Source organism: Triplophysa dalaica, chromosome 7 (assembly GCF_015846415.1).
Source record: "Triplophysa dalaica isolate WHDGS20190420 chromosome 7, ASM1584641v1, whole genome shotgun sequence".
NCBI classification, from domain to species: Eukaryota; Metazoa; Chordata; class Actinopteri; order Cypriniformes; family Nemacheilidae; genus Triplophysa; species Triplophysa dalaica.
This window is the reverse complement of record NC_079548.1, coordinates 10,753,630-10,770,776: the sequence shown is the minus strand read 5'-3', so window position 1 is coordinate 10,770,776 and position 17,147 is coordinate 10,753,630. Positions and strand designations below refer to the sequence as shown.

General features: G+C 39.8%; 1 protein-coding gene across 5 annotated transcripts; it reads right to left on the bottom strand.

The window, feature by feature from the left end:
* Positions 1-151: 151 nt before the first annotated feature.
* Positions 152-16,525, bottom strand: usp7 (ubiquitin specific peptidase 7 (herpes virus-associated)). 5 transcript variants are annotated; one of them, XM_056752653.1, is made up of 31 exons: positions 16,388-16,525; positions 13,273-13,377; positions 12,972-13,170; positions 12,127-12,265; positions 11,955-12,043; positions 11,771-11,879; positions 11,244-11,374; positions 10,986-11,040; positions 10,772-10,852; positions 10,593-10,683; positions 10,071-10,153; positions 9,883-9,992; positions 9,256-9,433; positions 8,068-8,212; positions 7,787-7,917; positions 7,253-7,387; positions 6,604-6,705; positions 6,395-6,500; positions 6,135-6,227; positions 5,920-5,987; positions 4,708-4,808; positions 4,465-4,618; positions 4,297-4,364; positions 4,104-4,212; positions 3,919-3,996; positions 3,104-3,204; positions 2,433-2,532; positions 2,178-2,297; positions 2,019-2,090; positions 1,649-1,739; positions 152-1,538 (listed from the first exon to the last, which is right to left on the bottom strand). In XM_056752653.1, exons 2-31 carry the CDS (start codon positions 13,313-13,315, stop codon positions 1,432-1,434), a joined length of 3,189 nt encoding a protein of 1,062 aa, XP_056608631.1. In that variant the 5' UTR covers positions 13,316-13,377; positions 16,388-16,525; the 3' UTR covers positions 152-1,431. The 5 variants fall into 5 exon arrangements, with proteins under 5 accessions (XP_056608631.1, XP_056608632.1, XP_056608628.1 ...); XM_056752654.1 differs by lacking the exon at positions 16,388-16,525 and adding an exon at positions 15,612-16,017; XM_056752650.1 differs by lacking the exon at positions 16,388-16,525 and adding an exon at positions 15,612-15,832 and having other exon boundaries at positions 9,277-9,433.
* Positions 16,526-17,147: the final 622 nt, after the last annotated feature.

Genomic DNA, 17,147 nt, shown 5'->3' with positions numbered 1-17,147 from the left:
AGTAACTCAAATTCAAAAGTTCTCACTGACATGCATTGTTCCACGTCCTTATCAGTATTTAGTTACATTGTTTGTCACTAGAGCAGAACTGGTATGCAAGTCTGTTTAGCTCGGTCTCAAGTTTGTCTAAAGAGTTTCCAAAGACCACGGCTGCAGATTTTATAGAAAATTTTATTCAACATACATTTCCAGCAAAAAGGCAATATACAGGAAGAGTTGTCATACACTGCTGCTACACGGAGGAATTAGACTGGAAAAAAATCAAAGAAAAACGTGATTTGCAGGTCATCTTTGTACTGCACTTAAACGAGACAAACTGTTGCAATTAGTTAAGGAAAAAAGACCAAATGAAACGGTCAGGATCCAAAAAGAAAACTACACACAATGAATATGAACATCTGAATTTATCTGTACCCAACAAATTTGTGTTTTAATTTTACATGTTCATTCTTTAAATATACAATTTAATTGTTTTTACAAAGCCAACTATGCACTAGGGAGCATTCCTTCTGTGCTTAAAGAAAAAAGAAGTTGGTATGGTTCATTGACGCGGATTTCTCTATGTCCTGAACCAGTCTTCTACATCTGCAGCCTCGTGCCAACAAACAGTACAATGTATCTGGAGCCATCGGCAAGCGGACCCACCCATCCCCATCAGAATAAACCCACAGCCAATGAGAAAAGAAACGTAAGAACGAGAAGGATAAACTCAAAGGGGATATGCAAATCAAACTCCAACCAAAGATTACATTTAACAGTGCCGAGAAATGTAAAACTTTTGATGTTAAGTGCCAACGTGCAAGATGAAGTACAGACAATTCATTTAATTTTCATTTATTTTTAAAACGGATGCTGTGGCTCTTTATTTTATTATACAAGATTTCCAAAGAAGACAAACAGAATTTCTCCAACCAAACTAAGCAAGAAAGAATTGTGTAAACATGAAAATTGACTAGTTGCACTAAGGGACCAGAAAACATGTCGGGGCAACTAGCAAAAGCCATTTGCGGCGTTTTTTTTACTAAAGGATGGCGAACGATCCTTTTACATCTTCTGCAAATGACAAACCTCCTCTTTCCATAGCCTCCACCTCTCAATGCAGCAGCTTTCTAGCCGTAACAATTCTTTTAAAAACGAAATTAAAAGGAAAACCAAAAACAAAACAAAACAAAAATAAAAGTCAAAACAAAAGTCTAGGACATACTGTTCCCCTTGCGTGTTAAAATCCAATTAATTCTTCCAGAATAGGCAGTCAATAGTTAGAGAAGCCAAATCGAACAGCCTCAAAAGGAAAACGGGAGCATCAGCAGTCGCTCCATTTGCTGAAGACTTCATACATGGTGCCTGTGTACCCAGACAGCAGGTGTTAAAAGTGGTGCACACAAGAGGTTTGGTTAAAGTCTTTAGTATGGTCGGTTAGACTGGGGCTTGTCAGTTGTGAATCTTGATCGCCTTTTCCAGATACGTGTAGCGACCTCTCTTTGGAGCTTTGTTGAAGTGGTCGAGCCCTAACCAGGGCCTCGGGTGAGACATGTTTCCTGAGGAGGTAAAAATAAAATCACGCAAGAGCAAAAAATTGTGCTCAAATCTATAGATTATATTGCATAGATTAATGGAAGCAAACAGACTCAGGAGGAGAGTGAAATACCTGGCTGTGGCTCAAAGTCTTTCAGATTCACCTCGTAGTCCTCCTCATTGATATACTGATGCCGGCCCATCATCACTATTGCAAACTTGAACTAAACGAAAATAAAGAAAGTGTTAAACAATAAGCAATTTATTTTCAAGCTAAAGCTATGGAATTAAAAAAGGTGTGAATGCTGGAAAGATCCAGTAGTTTTAAAATCACAGCTGATTCCAATGCTACAAATCTTCCAAAATGGTTTGGAGGGAAATTATAAACTATTATTTAATAATGATTGGTGGTGCAGTTGAAACTAGACATGGGTCTGAAACAGTGACATCTAGAGTAAACCAATATGAACAACAAAAAACATCAACCGAAGAACTTTATGTACCTTCTCAAATTCTTTCTCCTGAATGTCAAGCATGCTTTGAATTCTCTTCATCACTTCTCTGAAGAGCTCCCCCTGCAATAACAAAAGCAGACGTATTAAACAGCACATGAACACCTGACAAATGACAGATGTCCACCTACACGCTCAAACCTGACGCACCTGACGGATTTTGAGCAAAAAGGGAATTCCGAATGTCCCGAAGACTTCCTTATGGAAATGTGCAACTGGAATCAGCATTTCATTCTCTTTGTCCAGGTCAACCTGGTCCAGAGGGATTTCCTGTCATAGTAGAAATGGAACTATCAGCAAACAACATTCACAAATAAAGAGAGGTATCTTCATCATTTTAAAATCCTTTACTGGGGAACACATCCTTTTTATACACAGATCAGGATATTAGGGCCAGCCCCTTACCTCTATTCTGAACGTTCGACTGGCTGCCGGAGATAAACATTCTAGCAATTCATCTTCCTGGTGAACCCCGATAATTTTGTAGCTGACAATTTCAAGCAGCCTATGTAGAGGGAAAAGAAAGAGAAACTGTAAGATGGAAATGTGATTATGGAACGTCCTGACAATTTTTTACTCTTCGTAAGATAGTTAACCAGTTTCTGTTTTTAATTCTTTAATATAATTTAAAAGCTAAAATAAAATCTTTCAGATATTCGTTAAACATTTGGATTCTGTTATAATTGTTCTGTTGTATATTTTTTAAACCCTTGTGTAGTGTTAAAAAACTGAAACCAGTTCTTCTGGACCAGCGTTGTTTACATTTTTCGAATTGGTTTATGGACCCATCACATCTATGAGGCTCTCTCTCATATACAGACATTCCCATTAGGCAAGCTCAATCAGCCAACTATTCCTAAGGGAATAATCCATTTTTATAAATTCAAGGAAAACATACATTTATTAACACCAGACAAACAAACAAACCAACTCTTGATATAAGGCCACATAGTTAAAGGACATGTTTTGTACCACAGAGTTGCCCTTAAGGAAAAAATAAATATGAAAACTGTACAGATGTCACACTTTCCATTACCCAAATTTCTCTATTTTCATCAAGTTGAAAATACACCAACCTTAGCTTCTCTGAGCCTTTGTCAGAGAGCTCCACTGCCTTTTTACATTCTTCCAGAAGGTCTCGAACACAGCCATGTTTGTCTGGATACAGTGTGATCTCCTGTTGCAAGAGAGAGAAAAAAAACAAACATTTAATGAGATGCAGACTTCAATTATACCATCTATATGTATATGACTGTTTGACCACATTAACAACAGAAATAAGAAATTTGCTCTGCTGTAGTGCATGCATTTGCATGGTTATCAGCAGGCTTTTCTTTTCTTCAAGCTCTTTGCAGAGCATCCCATGTAACAATTCAATTAACAATTATTGTGAAGCTTATTGTATTAAACTACACTTTGAGGCTTCGACCACATTGCTTGTGGTTGCCATGAGCAACATCCCGTATGTCACTGGGTGTCAGACGGAGAACCATCTTGCATTATTTAATTACAAACCAGCTTCAACACGCCTGCCTGTGATTCACAAGTGATCCTGAAGACCTTGACTAGCAGGTTCAGGTGTGTTTAAGGAAGACCTTCAATAGCAGGCGTATTACATAGATGTGCCACATGCCGAGCCACTTTAAAAACATACACCTGCAACTACACATTCCATAATAGCAGCTTGTAATGTCGCTTAGCAACTGTAAAAACACCCAAGAGTTTAACTTAACATTAGACGGGATGTCAGGGTTTGTCCCTCATTTGTAAATCCAGTGTAAAGCATAGCACTTCCCAACTCTACAAATGAACGCAACTTTCTGATGCGGTTCAATAAATGTATTCACACTGAAGTCTGTAAATCTTCTCAACAATAGACACTGAATCTTACCTCCTCCCGAAACATACTGTTGAGCCATATGGCTTTGAAACTCCTCCTGTTCTCAAAATCTGTGATCTTCATCTTGAGCTGTGGGGAGCAAAACCATGAATAAATAAGACGCCCCGAACTCGACAGCTCAGAAGAGCTCAAGTTGCCTTAAAGGATTGCCGAGTGGAAGATGAGACCTCTCTTACCTGCTGGTAGTAGAGCTTCTTGGGCTGCCGGGGCTTGAAAAACTGCAGCAGGTCTCTGAGAGTGCCTTCGTAGTTGTGCCTGAGTGGGTTGCCTGGGCCGTCTCTGTAGCTGAACAGGGGTGTAAAAATACAGGTTCATAGATGTGGACATGGGAGGTCGTGCTGAATCGCATTTAAATAAAAGAATTCCTACCCCTGTGACTTGAAGAACTGGAGAAGCATGGGGTCAGTGTTTAACCTCTGCGCAACAGTCTTTGCCACCTGAAAACAAAATGGGATATGACGGCGAGCCATTTTTTATGGGTTTGGGTAAAGGGTAGTATTATCATGATAAAAAAACACAGCTTAAAAAAACACTCACCTGGAAGTAGTTCATTCTGTTTGACAAAGTCACAACAAAACCTGGATCGTTGTGAATGGTCTTGTCGCAGAAGATGACATCCACACGGTGGTACAGGTCTCTGAAGTAGTCTTTCGCAGTAGGCAGCTCGCTGCTATCGTTTTCAGGATCGTCCCTGTTGACGGCACAACAGAAGAAAATTTGATTTTAAAGCCCTGTTAACCCTGGCCAAATGATTGAAGGTTTCAGAGGAAGAATGCTTACTTCTGGAACACAATTATGTCTCCATCCATCAGCTCATCCAGAGCTTTGTCCAGGGAGACATCATAGTCTTGTATTCGCTCCGTTAAATTCGGTTTAACTTCCTGAAATACAGAAATTTCAGCGGTTTCTCCTTTTAAGCCAATTTCTAAACACAATCTCTGTGATATTCTAGATTCTTGTTAGTCTGTAGGAGCATTTTTTGATATAATATTTTTAGGTGACCTCTAGCACGTGTAATTGATTGTTGTTCCTAGCAACCAATTTTCTAAACTGTACCAGATTCATATCTCTCATATAACTCGACTTACACAACTGTTTTTTAATACAACTTCATGTCCATATATAGACTGCCTGTCCAAACAAAAGTCACCACCTGGGCAGTGCTATGATCTTGGGTTACTGCAGTTGGTCGGGTCTAGGTTCAGCAACATTATGTGCACAAAGAATGAGGTCAGCTGACCAGAGATTGCGCTATTGCGTTTTTTTCATTGTCCTCCATTTTGACAGACAGGCGCGTAAAAAATCTGTCATAATCTATTTGTTCCCATCACTATGGCGCATGGTGAAGATGTTAATTGGTTATTAGCATGTTTGTGACATTATCGCTATGTACATGCATTTACTCTCTATAAGATGCAAGTAGACATTTTTCCACTTACCTAAAGTTAAGGGTTATCAAAAGTGACAAATGAATGCATTGCATGAATCAGATTCAGATACAACGGCTCAAAAAACGATATTGTTATGTTATTATAAAGTGTAAAATTATTTTCAGTTCGTTTTGAAAATATGGCTAAACAAATTCGACGGTGGTGGCCCATCATATTCTAAAGCCTTGTTTATACAAGCCGCTGGCTACGCACCGCCAGTGTCCACTGATCCCGAGTGGGTTTTCCTGAATGGGCGAAGCGTTTATCAGTAATGAATGGGAAACATACGTCCTTTCCTCCAGTCACTTACGATCACGTTCTGATGAAAGGGAAATGATTGGATGCTACTCATTGTATCATACCATCACTTGTAAAAAAACTGTCAATGATGGAGAATTTTCTGGACAGGCAGTGTATTTGCTATGAAGTAGAATATTTAACTTGAACATCAAGGACTATCACAAATTAAATCTTGACAGAGAGATCATGGCCTACCAACTGGCTATTATTTTGCATGCAGATGTACGCTTGTATGGTATAGAATGTGTACAAACAGTCTTACCTCATAGAGGATAAGACTAGTTTCCTGCTGAAACCCTGCTCTTTCGCACATGACGGGCAGCAAGTCTCCTGTTCAGAGAAACGCAAAGCAAAAACAAGATGGTTAAAAAAGCAAGGATGAAGAGAGCGAGCTTGAGAAGGTCTGAATTATATTCAATTTGATACCACAAAAGCAAGCATTCAGATATTTAATATCACAAAGCTTTCATTACTCACGTATTTTACAGGATATAGGTGTGTAGATATGTCCACAATAATTTAAGCTTCTGGTTTTTGGATCATACATCTTTAGGAACAACATAACGTCATCTGAAAGGCAGAACGAATAAGATTAAAACTGAAACTGTTAAAACTACAGACATAAATTATTTGTTGTCCTATTTATTAATCAATACATGTAAATATTACATAGCAAGAAAGATTGTTTTCAGTTATCTACAAGCCTTCCAAAACTGAATGTACACGTTGAAACTCACGGTCTTTGTCGAACTTGGGTAACGTTGCCCCACTGGCAGCCAGTTCTGGATCTACAGTTTCCAAAAATATTGTCCATGGGTTCTCATTATCACTCAAATCGATCATCTGCAAAGAGTATTACAATAATGACATTTGTGACAATGCAGAGCAATATCCGTATCACAACTCACTTTACAGTAAATGACGGTTTAAAAGCACACAGACATACAGATTTGTTGCAATCTGCTTCGTAATCCAACATGGCTGGCCGTTTGGTGCCATTGCTTCTGGCCTGCATTGGCCAGAGCCTCATCTGGTCTTGTGGGAAACCCTGAAGAAAATAAATCAAAATCAATTCAACACCTGAACATCGTAGATTCTACAAAATAGAACATTTCATATCTGAAGCATATACTCAAGGGCAGTGGTTCCCAAATGCTGTCAGTCATTAAAACAAGTACATAATAGTAATTCAGTGTTTCCCAAAGGATTTTGAGAGACTGTGGCGACATCACACGCTAATTAGCATATTTGTGAAGTCATCACTAGTAGACTAGTGTGCATCTTGAGACAAAACAATGGCACTGATATGTTTTATATAATATAAAAACTATATTCAGATAAGACAGGACACACATTCATTTTAGTCTGAGACTAGCCTCAAACCTTGTCTGTGAAACTGGGCCCTAGAATATCTTAACAGGACTATAAAATATTACCACACTGATTTTCACATGGTAAGATTAAGTCACTCTAATCAAGAAATACACTTTCCAAATCAAAGTAAAAGTCAACCCTATACAACCAAGAAACGGACATTATGCAACCATATCAGCATGATGATATCTGTAAAGAAATGATGTAAAGTGAAGTCTTACCATTGTCTGTGAGAGGTTCTGAACAAACTCAGCCAAAGTGGAGCTTTTCAGAACTTTGAACACTGTGTATTTGACTTTCTCTTCATCATACATGTCGTTGCCCTGGTGTCCACAAAACTGATCTTCTGTCACCATCTACAAGAGCACAGAGCGATATTGGAGCATTTGCTTAACGGAAGCAAAAAAATATTATACATTTCAAAACATAGACAAACAGAGACACAATATCAGGCAGACTAACATCACAACTGTAGGAAACGGGTGTTAATTTTAACAGCCATAAAAACAAGCTCTATTTGTTGCCCATTGTGAATGTTGTTACCTTTATTTGCTGTGTCTTGTAAAAGCAACTTGTCAAATAATCTTTTGTTATGTAAACATAGTGAATTACTTCAGCTAAAAAAAGAACTGTGCTGCTGTGAATACCCAATGTAAACCAGGTGTTGCAGTCACAAGACAGTGTTGATTAAGTACGGCCCTGGTACTCCATTTAGGGCTTATTTGCATGACTGAAAGCAATAGGTTGCGCCATACCTGTACTTGCATGTAAAGGTGAGCCTCCTGCCTCTCTTTCCTCTTCTGCGCCTCGACCCTCTTCTCCTCCTGCAGCCTCTCCACCAGCTGCTGGGGGATGTCTACGTCTGTGACCGGCTGCAGGACCTCACCTGGACACAAATACAAGTTCTGGGTTGGCTCTTTAAAAGCATCTACATGTTTCAAGATCTGAAGTGCAGTCACAGCTTAAGAGGAATAACGCTACAGAGCATTAACCTCACAGCGGGCGAGATGCATATATGGATGTTAATGGAACTCACTGAGCTTTGATTCTCTGATGTACACCAACATGTACGCGTTGGTGCAGTGACGCACTGATAGGTCGTCGTCGTGACCGCCGTAATTGTGTTCTATGGCCTCTTCTTTGGTGCAACGTGAAACAACGTCATCGTCGAATTTGCACCACTGCAAGTAAAACGTTAATAAAAAAAAACAAAATCGATGTAAAGCAGGCGGGTATAAATTTGACACCAAGACGGTTCATTGCATTTTGTTAAATACTTAAGCGAACAAAGAAAATGGCAATAAAAACAAAGTCATTAAACAACTAAACATTAATACAAGTAACACAATACAGGGCTCCAGATTTCATCGGACATAAGCGCCTGACCCCCATTAAACTTCCGGTTTGTGTATGACTAGTATCTAATAATTTAACTATATATATTTATGTAAATATTTATTTGTATTATTTTACTGTATAATAATTGTATTAAATAAACGATTTGTTGAACGGGTCCTGTAGTTTTGATGCATTTAAACAAACCCTATGGTACATTGATATCTAGTGGTTGAGCTTGGTATCGCAGTCTACATTCAAAATATTGGGGAGGCAAGTTCAGCCAAGGTTCTTCTCGGCTTCTGTTGCTTTTATCAGAAATAATATACAGGCACTCTATTGTTTGTGAATGTGTACCGGAAGTGAAGTTGGTGTCACAAAAGGGCACATGCGCAGTAACGTTTGTTTTTGAGATGAAACCGTATATAGACACCACAAAGTAAACATTTGGGGGCGGTTTCCTGGACAGGGTTTAAGATTCTAGTCTCAGACGAATTTAAATGTGAGAGATGCCTTGACTGAAAACAACTTGCACTGACATATCTTAAAATATTTCGCTGTGATTGTTTTGTCTCAAGATGAACACAGTCATGTTTTGTAACGTTTTTTAAAACAATTTAATTATGCTAATTTAACTTAATCCTAGTCCTGGTTTAAACTAATCATTAACCAGGAAACTGCCCCTTGGAGTTGCAAAATTACATTTTTTAATCCTGTGCTGCACAATGCATTGACCTATGCTGTTCCACCTTTTTTTGCCCTGGGAGTCTGGAACCCTCCAATGCAATACTTGCTTCACAAAACATTGCATCCAATCACAAACCACCCAGAAAGCCAACCCAATTATTCCTTAAAACATATGAGATGAAGTAAAATGAAAGTTGCTCACTATTGGTGCGGTGACACTCACTTTGCCGTCTCCTTTAGGATTAAGGTAGACGACGTAGTGACCCCCGTGGTTGTCTCCGCTGTGGACTAACACTGCGTGGAGAATATAGTTGGCCGGATCTTTCACGTCCGTCTTTTGCAGAAACTCATCCAGAGGTAACTGCTCTGGGAATTCGAACCTGCGGGGCAAAAGACATAGCATTAGATATTGCCTCCGTTTTTACAGCATCATTTCAGAGAGCGAGAGAGTGTAAAGATTATGACAGACAGATTATAAGTGAGAGACATATAACATATACCTTCTTAAACCGCAACCTCAAGTATCCAAGCTAGCATTCAGTCATCATTTAGATTAGTCACTCTCATATGATTATTTTTAAAAGCGTAATCTTCCTCTCTACAGGACACATATTTATCCTGACCAACCAGAAGTCATGATGCTTAGTTTCTCCATACATTATAGAATTGTTTTCAAAGTCTAATAGCCATCCAAGTTGCCCAATCCGTTAGGAGCTATCCATTAACAATGCTAGGTTTGATCGGTCAGAACGTGCATACCCATACGCAAAACTTAACCCAATCCACACCTTAAAATCAAACCACTAAGGTAAGAAATCAAGTAACTTACCTGTCGTTTATTTTAATGTTTTGGTCAGTCTGAGGGTCATACATGAACCTCATGAGCTGTAGGTGCAGGATAGGAGGGAAGGTCAGGAACTTTACACCCTTCTCTGCTTCCTGGAAGACAAAAGAACAAGCTTGATTAGTTTGGAACAGAGAGGTGTGCGTATGCGATGAAATATGCAAGTCTCTTACCTGTAGACCATGTTCCCCTGCATCATACTTGTTATCCCCATCCAGCTGTTCCACTGCCACGTAATCTTTGAATGACTCAAAGACTGCAGCACAAAGGAAGTGTGTTAGTACTTTCCTCACACATCATAAACTCTGCAAATATCACTCTTTTTATACCATCTCTACAGTACGAATGTTTCACCTATAGTTGTGTGTCAAAATGGCTGTGCATGAATGTGAAATTAATACTTTCGGCACAGAGAAAGTGACATCTGACACTACACAAAATACACTATCCACTAAATACAAACTTTGTAGGTGTAAAATATATTAAGCACTGTATAAAAACGTATTTTCTGAAGTTTAAATCAGTTTTGTGCTGCATTTCTCAGTACTTCTTTACTAACACAAGTGAATCAAACTTACATAACCCACAAATACAGAAAGACGCACAAAATAAACTAATTTTCTCATCCATTCAACAATGGCATCCTAGAACTAAAGGACAGCACTAAAATGAAATTGCAGAAAGATTAAACCTACTGTTTTTCTTTCCTTTTATGCTGAGCTGGATGTCGTAGTAATCCTCTATTCTTTCGGACCGATAATCAACATGCTTACACTGAATGTAAGACTGAAAGAGAAAAAAAACATTCAAAATATGGTGAGTCTGAATTCATGAATCAGAGGTAAAGAGAAACCACAGATTCCAGCTGGCTTACCACCATCTTTCCTCTAAAGAGCTTTGGAATCGTGCCCTCCACACAAGTTCCTTTCATCTTGTTCTCCACGTTGTCCAAGAGCTGGAAAAAGCAAGAGCAAACAGCGGTTAGACCCAAGCAGCATTCATCTGATCAGATGTGACAAATCCTCTAAACTGACCAATGTGTCGAGATGGAAGGATCTAAAGCGATCTAAGGAGGTGAATCTACTTACCACTCGGCACAATTCCTGTACATCATGTTGCATGAAACTGTCCAGTGTCTCCCACCTGAGAAACAACAACAAAACCTTACTAAACAAGAAATACATATTCTGGATATGAATATTGAAATGTTAAATAATGGTTTGGTCCATTTGAATGAATAAAAAAAGGAACATGGCATCATCTAAGCACATATACAAAGAAACAAAATCATTCAAAGTACCCAAACTCATTCATAACGAAACATAATTGTTAAAAACGACTTTTACCCAAAAGACTTAGTGAGCTTCTTTGTCCCGACAGGCTTATCACTGTGCTGGAGCTCATAGAAAACCCTCTGCAGGGCAAGGGGAACACTTTTAGAGGAATCATCGCCCTCTGTGGGCATCATATAAACCGCCTAGGAAGGAAAACAAAGCAAGTTCACCGAAGAGCGCTGGAGACGTCAGACAAAATATTCGCTCTGTTCCAAAATCTTTTGAACTGCCTATGAAGGTATCATAGTCATTTTCCACAGTTCCCAAAGGTGGGCATCCTAGATATGCTGCCTCCCAAGAAAACTAAATTCATGTCTTGAAGGTAATTTTGTAATAAACTGAGTTCATACTTCAATACAACAAAAAAGTGCTAAAATAGTACATTTGTGGACTTGCTGTTCATGTAGTGTGCTCCAAATCAGCCACGTATGAGGTTCCATGATGAATAGGAAGCTACCTTAAAAGGCAGCTCAATAGGTTTTGGAACAAAACAGTTTAGCAGAATGCTTTAGGAACATAACGAAAGACAGATGTCTTACTCGGCGAAGCTGGTTCGTAAAGAAGAGAGTCTGCAGTAAGCTGTTCATGTAACATGTGGCTCCTTGATTCTTCAACCCCACATAGCCTGTGTGTTTCTTTGAATCCCAGCTGAGAACAAAACCAACATCTACTACAATCCGCTTAAACACAAAAACATATTAAATCAAACGCAAGATGACTTACGCCACACCGTGAGGTGCATCGGCTTGAACGTAGACCTCGAAAGTGACCTTATCGTCTTCCACGAAGCCACGCTCTGGATCAGTCACATCCTGAAATCAAAGGAAGAGATCAACTTAACAAGAGCTAATCCGCACTGGTCAATTCAGCAGAGATACAGAGCATGTCAACTTACACTCCATGACATGAAGTTGGAGAAGCCCCAGTCATTTTCCTTGTGGAAAAACAGGTGACTAATGCGGCGGCTGAACGATTTCTCATCGTCTTTGTAGTTGATTATTTTAAGCATTGCTTGAGCGTGACATGACCAAGACCTGAAAATGAAGAACCACAATGACATTAGTTTTGTATTATTGAACACAAATGTATTCAATAATTTGTTATCAAAAAATTAGGTTTAAGTATTCCATCTGCCGTTTTCTAAATCAACATTACAATTTAATGCTTTCTGTTTTGAGACCTATGTGGCTATTAAGAATTTTTTTCTGGGTTGTTCTGGAAGAACATCTAAAGTATAAATTGTTTATTAAATAAAAAAATATAACAAAAAAGTTTGAATGTTAACGAACCGTTAACTAGTGTAAAGTAGGCTTGGTACATGATTTTCAGGGGAAAAAAGAGAACTAATGGTTACCTTGTATTCTGCTTTCAATGTTTTCAAATAAAAGCAGTTGCCTTTTGTTTCAGCCTCAGGGATTTTTATATTAATATTTAAATAATGTATATCGGCCATACATAGGTTATCAGCTTCCAACGTGTACGAATAATAGGTTATCGAGCAAAATGTGCATGTCGTTGCATCCCTAATATATTTTTAATGAAATGAGAACCTATAATTAAAAAATTGGGATAAATGCAATCTGTGTTTTATATCAATAAAACACCATAGACTTGAACCAAGATGTTTAAAATAAAAAGATCATCGCTACACATCTTAATCTGTTCGCAGTATTTATCATTTCATTTAAATCCAAAAGCCATTTTGTACAAGGTAAAACAGAAAAGGCAGTCTTTGCTTACGTCGAGTCAGACTCAGCATTGCACTGAAGGAAGAAACCAACACTTTTCTGGTGAGGTCTATCTGGGTAAAAGCGGGGCATCACCATAATCTTCCAGGGCAGGTTTCTCACAAAACATGGCGGGCTGAGCACAGACTCACTCAGCCTGCTAAAGCGCTCCACCACAAAATGGAAGGTGGCTTCAGAGCGCCAGCTTGTGTCTGTAAGAAAACGTACCTCAGTCAGTTCATCATGACTTCTGTACATTCTTCTCACCCCTCACTACTTTAAAATATGATGCTAAATCTCGGTATGTCCCTTACCATCCTCCATGTCCTCCTCTGTGTTGTTGTGTCCATCCGCCATAGCCACATTCCCATTAATGACTGGATTCTGTGGAATTCTTGGAGGATCGTCTGGGTCCCCAGCTGAAACGACAATACATGTTCATCAACGGTGGTAAACAAAATTTACTTTGTAAGCCCAAAACAGATCATGATCGTTGCTCGACTTGCTTGGTTAAACCCACTGTCCATCACATAACCAACATGCAGACAAAAACATCTGTAGCCATCTTCCATTAAAAAAAAGACCCTTTAGTATCCAATGGACTAAAACAAATTGTTTGTTTGAAGTATTCCTATATGCACGAAAGCACTACACAATAAGTGAATTATTTACCAACGAATATCAAAGCACATATTGCCAGCATGCTTAATTTAAAGTGTCAATTAAGGTTTATTCTGTACATTCTTTCGTCTGTGATCTTCAACGGTGTGTGTGGTGATATTTAAGAGTGCATGTATGTGGACAGCAGCATCAGAAACGCCCCCACACGTGCATTGCAAAACTTTGACGAAATGCTGGCAAAAATCATACAATGAGTCAGTTATCAGACACACGTCCGGTGTTTTGTGTTATTACCGCGACCTCGCGTTAGGTACGAGCCACAACGTTATTTGAAAAGCAGTCATCGTTGAAAATGGCGAGCGGTGCCATTGCATGACTCGTTATACAATGAATCAGAAAATCCCCGCGCATCCCCACGCGCTGGCCTAACGAACGTACGTTACAGCGTCAAAACACATAGAATCTACATTTTGTGTACATTCGGGATAACGTTACACTCTCCATATTGTTAACAAAGGTTGCTTAAGCAAGTAATTTCTCAATTGCTCTGATCGTTTACCCCTCCCCCCGACATACACACAACATTAGCCGCGGTGCTAACGTTTTCCTCCGCAAACGTATTTCTAGTCTCTGACAAACAGTGTCATCCGAGACAATGCGATGAAACCGGGACATGAAGAAAACGAATTACTTTGATCGCGGATCCTGCGGTTAGCCATCGCGGGCCGCGCTGTCTCCCTCATATAAACAAACACATACGCAAGCAGGCCCCGCAGAAACTGATCTGTGCAAAATACAGTCCACCATCTTGGAATAAAACGGCCACCCACTCCCCCTGCATAACTTCCTATGCGGTTCGCCAATGAAAATATTAAACGATTAATAATTTAGGCACATATAGCAGATTATACAATTGTGTCATTTAAGGCAGCTGCTTTGTGATTCACATTTTTTTTGTGTACATTTTAGGAGCCCCAAGGAACAAACTAGTGTCCAAAATGGGGATGTTTTGAAGCGAACATTCTCCGAAGCGGTTTTATTTGACTAACGTTACACTAAAGTTTCAAAAATAAACCAGGGTTGCAAGACATTGCCCGAGAAAAACCACAGAATGAACAAGTAACCAGGTATCAGCACATTTAATAGTCAAATAAATAAAAAATGCGCGTGCATTTGGACATCTTTATATTAGATAGTATATTACTAATACAGAAAGGTGCAGTTTATTGCACAGGCCTCTTGATGGGTCATCTCAACAGGGGAATTCCTACAAAACGTATTTTTCCGTCGTTTATATAGGCGCATTTGTGTCAAAATAAACATCAAAAGACACATTTTTAAACGAAATGCATCACATTATCATTAACAATATTATTACTCACGAGCATCCATTCAGCACGAGCTTCACGGGAATAACGTTTCGTTCAGTATCTAACGTTAGCTGAACTCGGTTCACCGCTTGCATTGCGTGCTTTCACCTTTTTAGAGCATTGAATCCCTTGATGCTTTTCAAAAGTTGCACACGGGATCTACAGGTAAAACCGAGGGGCAACTTATATAATCAGATGAAAACCTGACACAGTTTGGTTGATATAGAAGCTCAAAGATGGACTGCGCCACGTTAATGGTGATAGCAGAAGAGAACAAAATACAGCTAACTTAAATAAACAAACAGCGTCATTTAAACACAAACTGCACATTTTTGAATAACAATTAAGCGTAATGCAAACCAAGCACTCAATTCAGTAAAATGTGACGATGGAAGAGCGGACTTTTTGCTGACTGCTAAACTCCTCATGCAACGAGGCAACGATTAACTTAGCTGTTGGCTAACAAGCTATTGGGGTCAAAACATGCGACAAAGTGGCTTGCTAACGTTAGTAAACACACAGCCAGTTAAGGACACGGTTTACGATCAAGTTAACACACAGCCAGCTAAGGACATGGTTTACAAATCACGACATCGGCTGTAATTATATCAAACATGTAAAGTAGGGATGTTTTTTTATTTGTGCGCAAGGCCTTGGCATACCCTCCATCTCCATATCCTCGGGCTCACTGAGCTGCTGCTCGCCGGCTTTCTGCTGCTGCTGGGTGTGATGGTGATTCATGTTGGCGGCTGTTAGGATGGGATGATGTCTGGAGTCTTTGTCCCCCTCTGGTTGGTCTGGTGACGGTTCCGCTGGGAGAGGTGTCCGGGGTGGCTGGTGCGGAGTCGGAGGACGCGGAGTAAACAGGTCGAGCCTTTGCGGCTGGGCCTGCACCAAGACAACCTCGGCCTTGTCTGCTGTCAGCGCCGGGGATGGAGAAAGGGAGGCCGGTGGGGGAGCAGGCAGAGAAACGCGGACGTATTTGCTCGCTATTCGCCCAATCTCGGCGCCTGGGTGAAGGGATGCTAATGTTAACGACAGTCGATGGCTTCGGGCTTCTGATTTAAGAAGGCCCGATCAATTCCGAATTTTCCCCGAGGAAGTGGGGGGCAAATTTAACTAGCAACAACCTGCAGCCGGGGAAAACAGATACCCTGTTTGTCGCTAGCAGCTGCTAGATAGCTGAAGCTAGCAAAAGTGATACACAAAAAATAATAACAATGCGACTCATGCGCCTCCGACTGAATAATTTTTAAATGCAACTTTCCCCGCAATATTTCCAGTCGGTGCACTCCTCCGATTGTCCCTCTTCTGGGGGGGAGCGGAGAAAAAACCTATCCATTCAAACCAGACTCTAATGGTAAATCGCACTAATTTAGAAGTTTAAAGTCACAAAGATGCACGCATTTGTCTTGTTGTTATCACACGTGAAACTAACCTCAACGCTTAATGCTCAATAGCACCCTGAAGCTGCATCCCAAACGTCTATTCAAAGCAGAAAATATATTTTTGCCCGGTCACAGCCAGAGCCTCTCTCACCCGCACCCGTGGTTTATGATGTTCTGTTTGAGGTAAAACTCAAAATGGCGGTCGCGCTCCTCTCTCAAATGTCACATCCGCATGGAGATCCAAACAGTGGCGCACACCGTACGTCTGAGCGCCATACGCACATGCTACTAAGTAGTTTATTAAAACTTATCTTTTTTTCAGACCTACGCCTTGCAAGAAAGACGGTTTATTTTTGCGTTAAGGATACCAACATCTTTATAGGCCATAGAAAATGCGGGTGTTCAAAACTGCTAAATTGTAATAAGTTAGTACAAAAGCGTATCATGTAATATTGATTGCTGACTTATATATTATGAGCAGTCTTCCTAAGCCTTAAGTAATGATCATGCATTAACGGTGCCCATCAAGGCTCATCGTATAGCTTCCTGGACAATAAACAACACATGTGCAGACATTTTAATCCTTTTAATTTTATTTTGCACATTCTATTGTAAATTATTGTTTTGGTGGTTTGTAGAGTGACTGATGCTGAAAAGACATTGTGTAGCCCGATTCCTTCAGACTGTGAAGTGAAAAAGCCAAAATGGGAGGTGGGGGCTTAATTGCACAAAAATATTGGCAGGGTGGAAGAGCAGCTGGGTCCAGTCTGTGGAAAGGCCTCATGGTATGGTATTCATGGTATTCTTTTA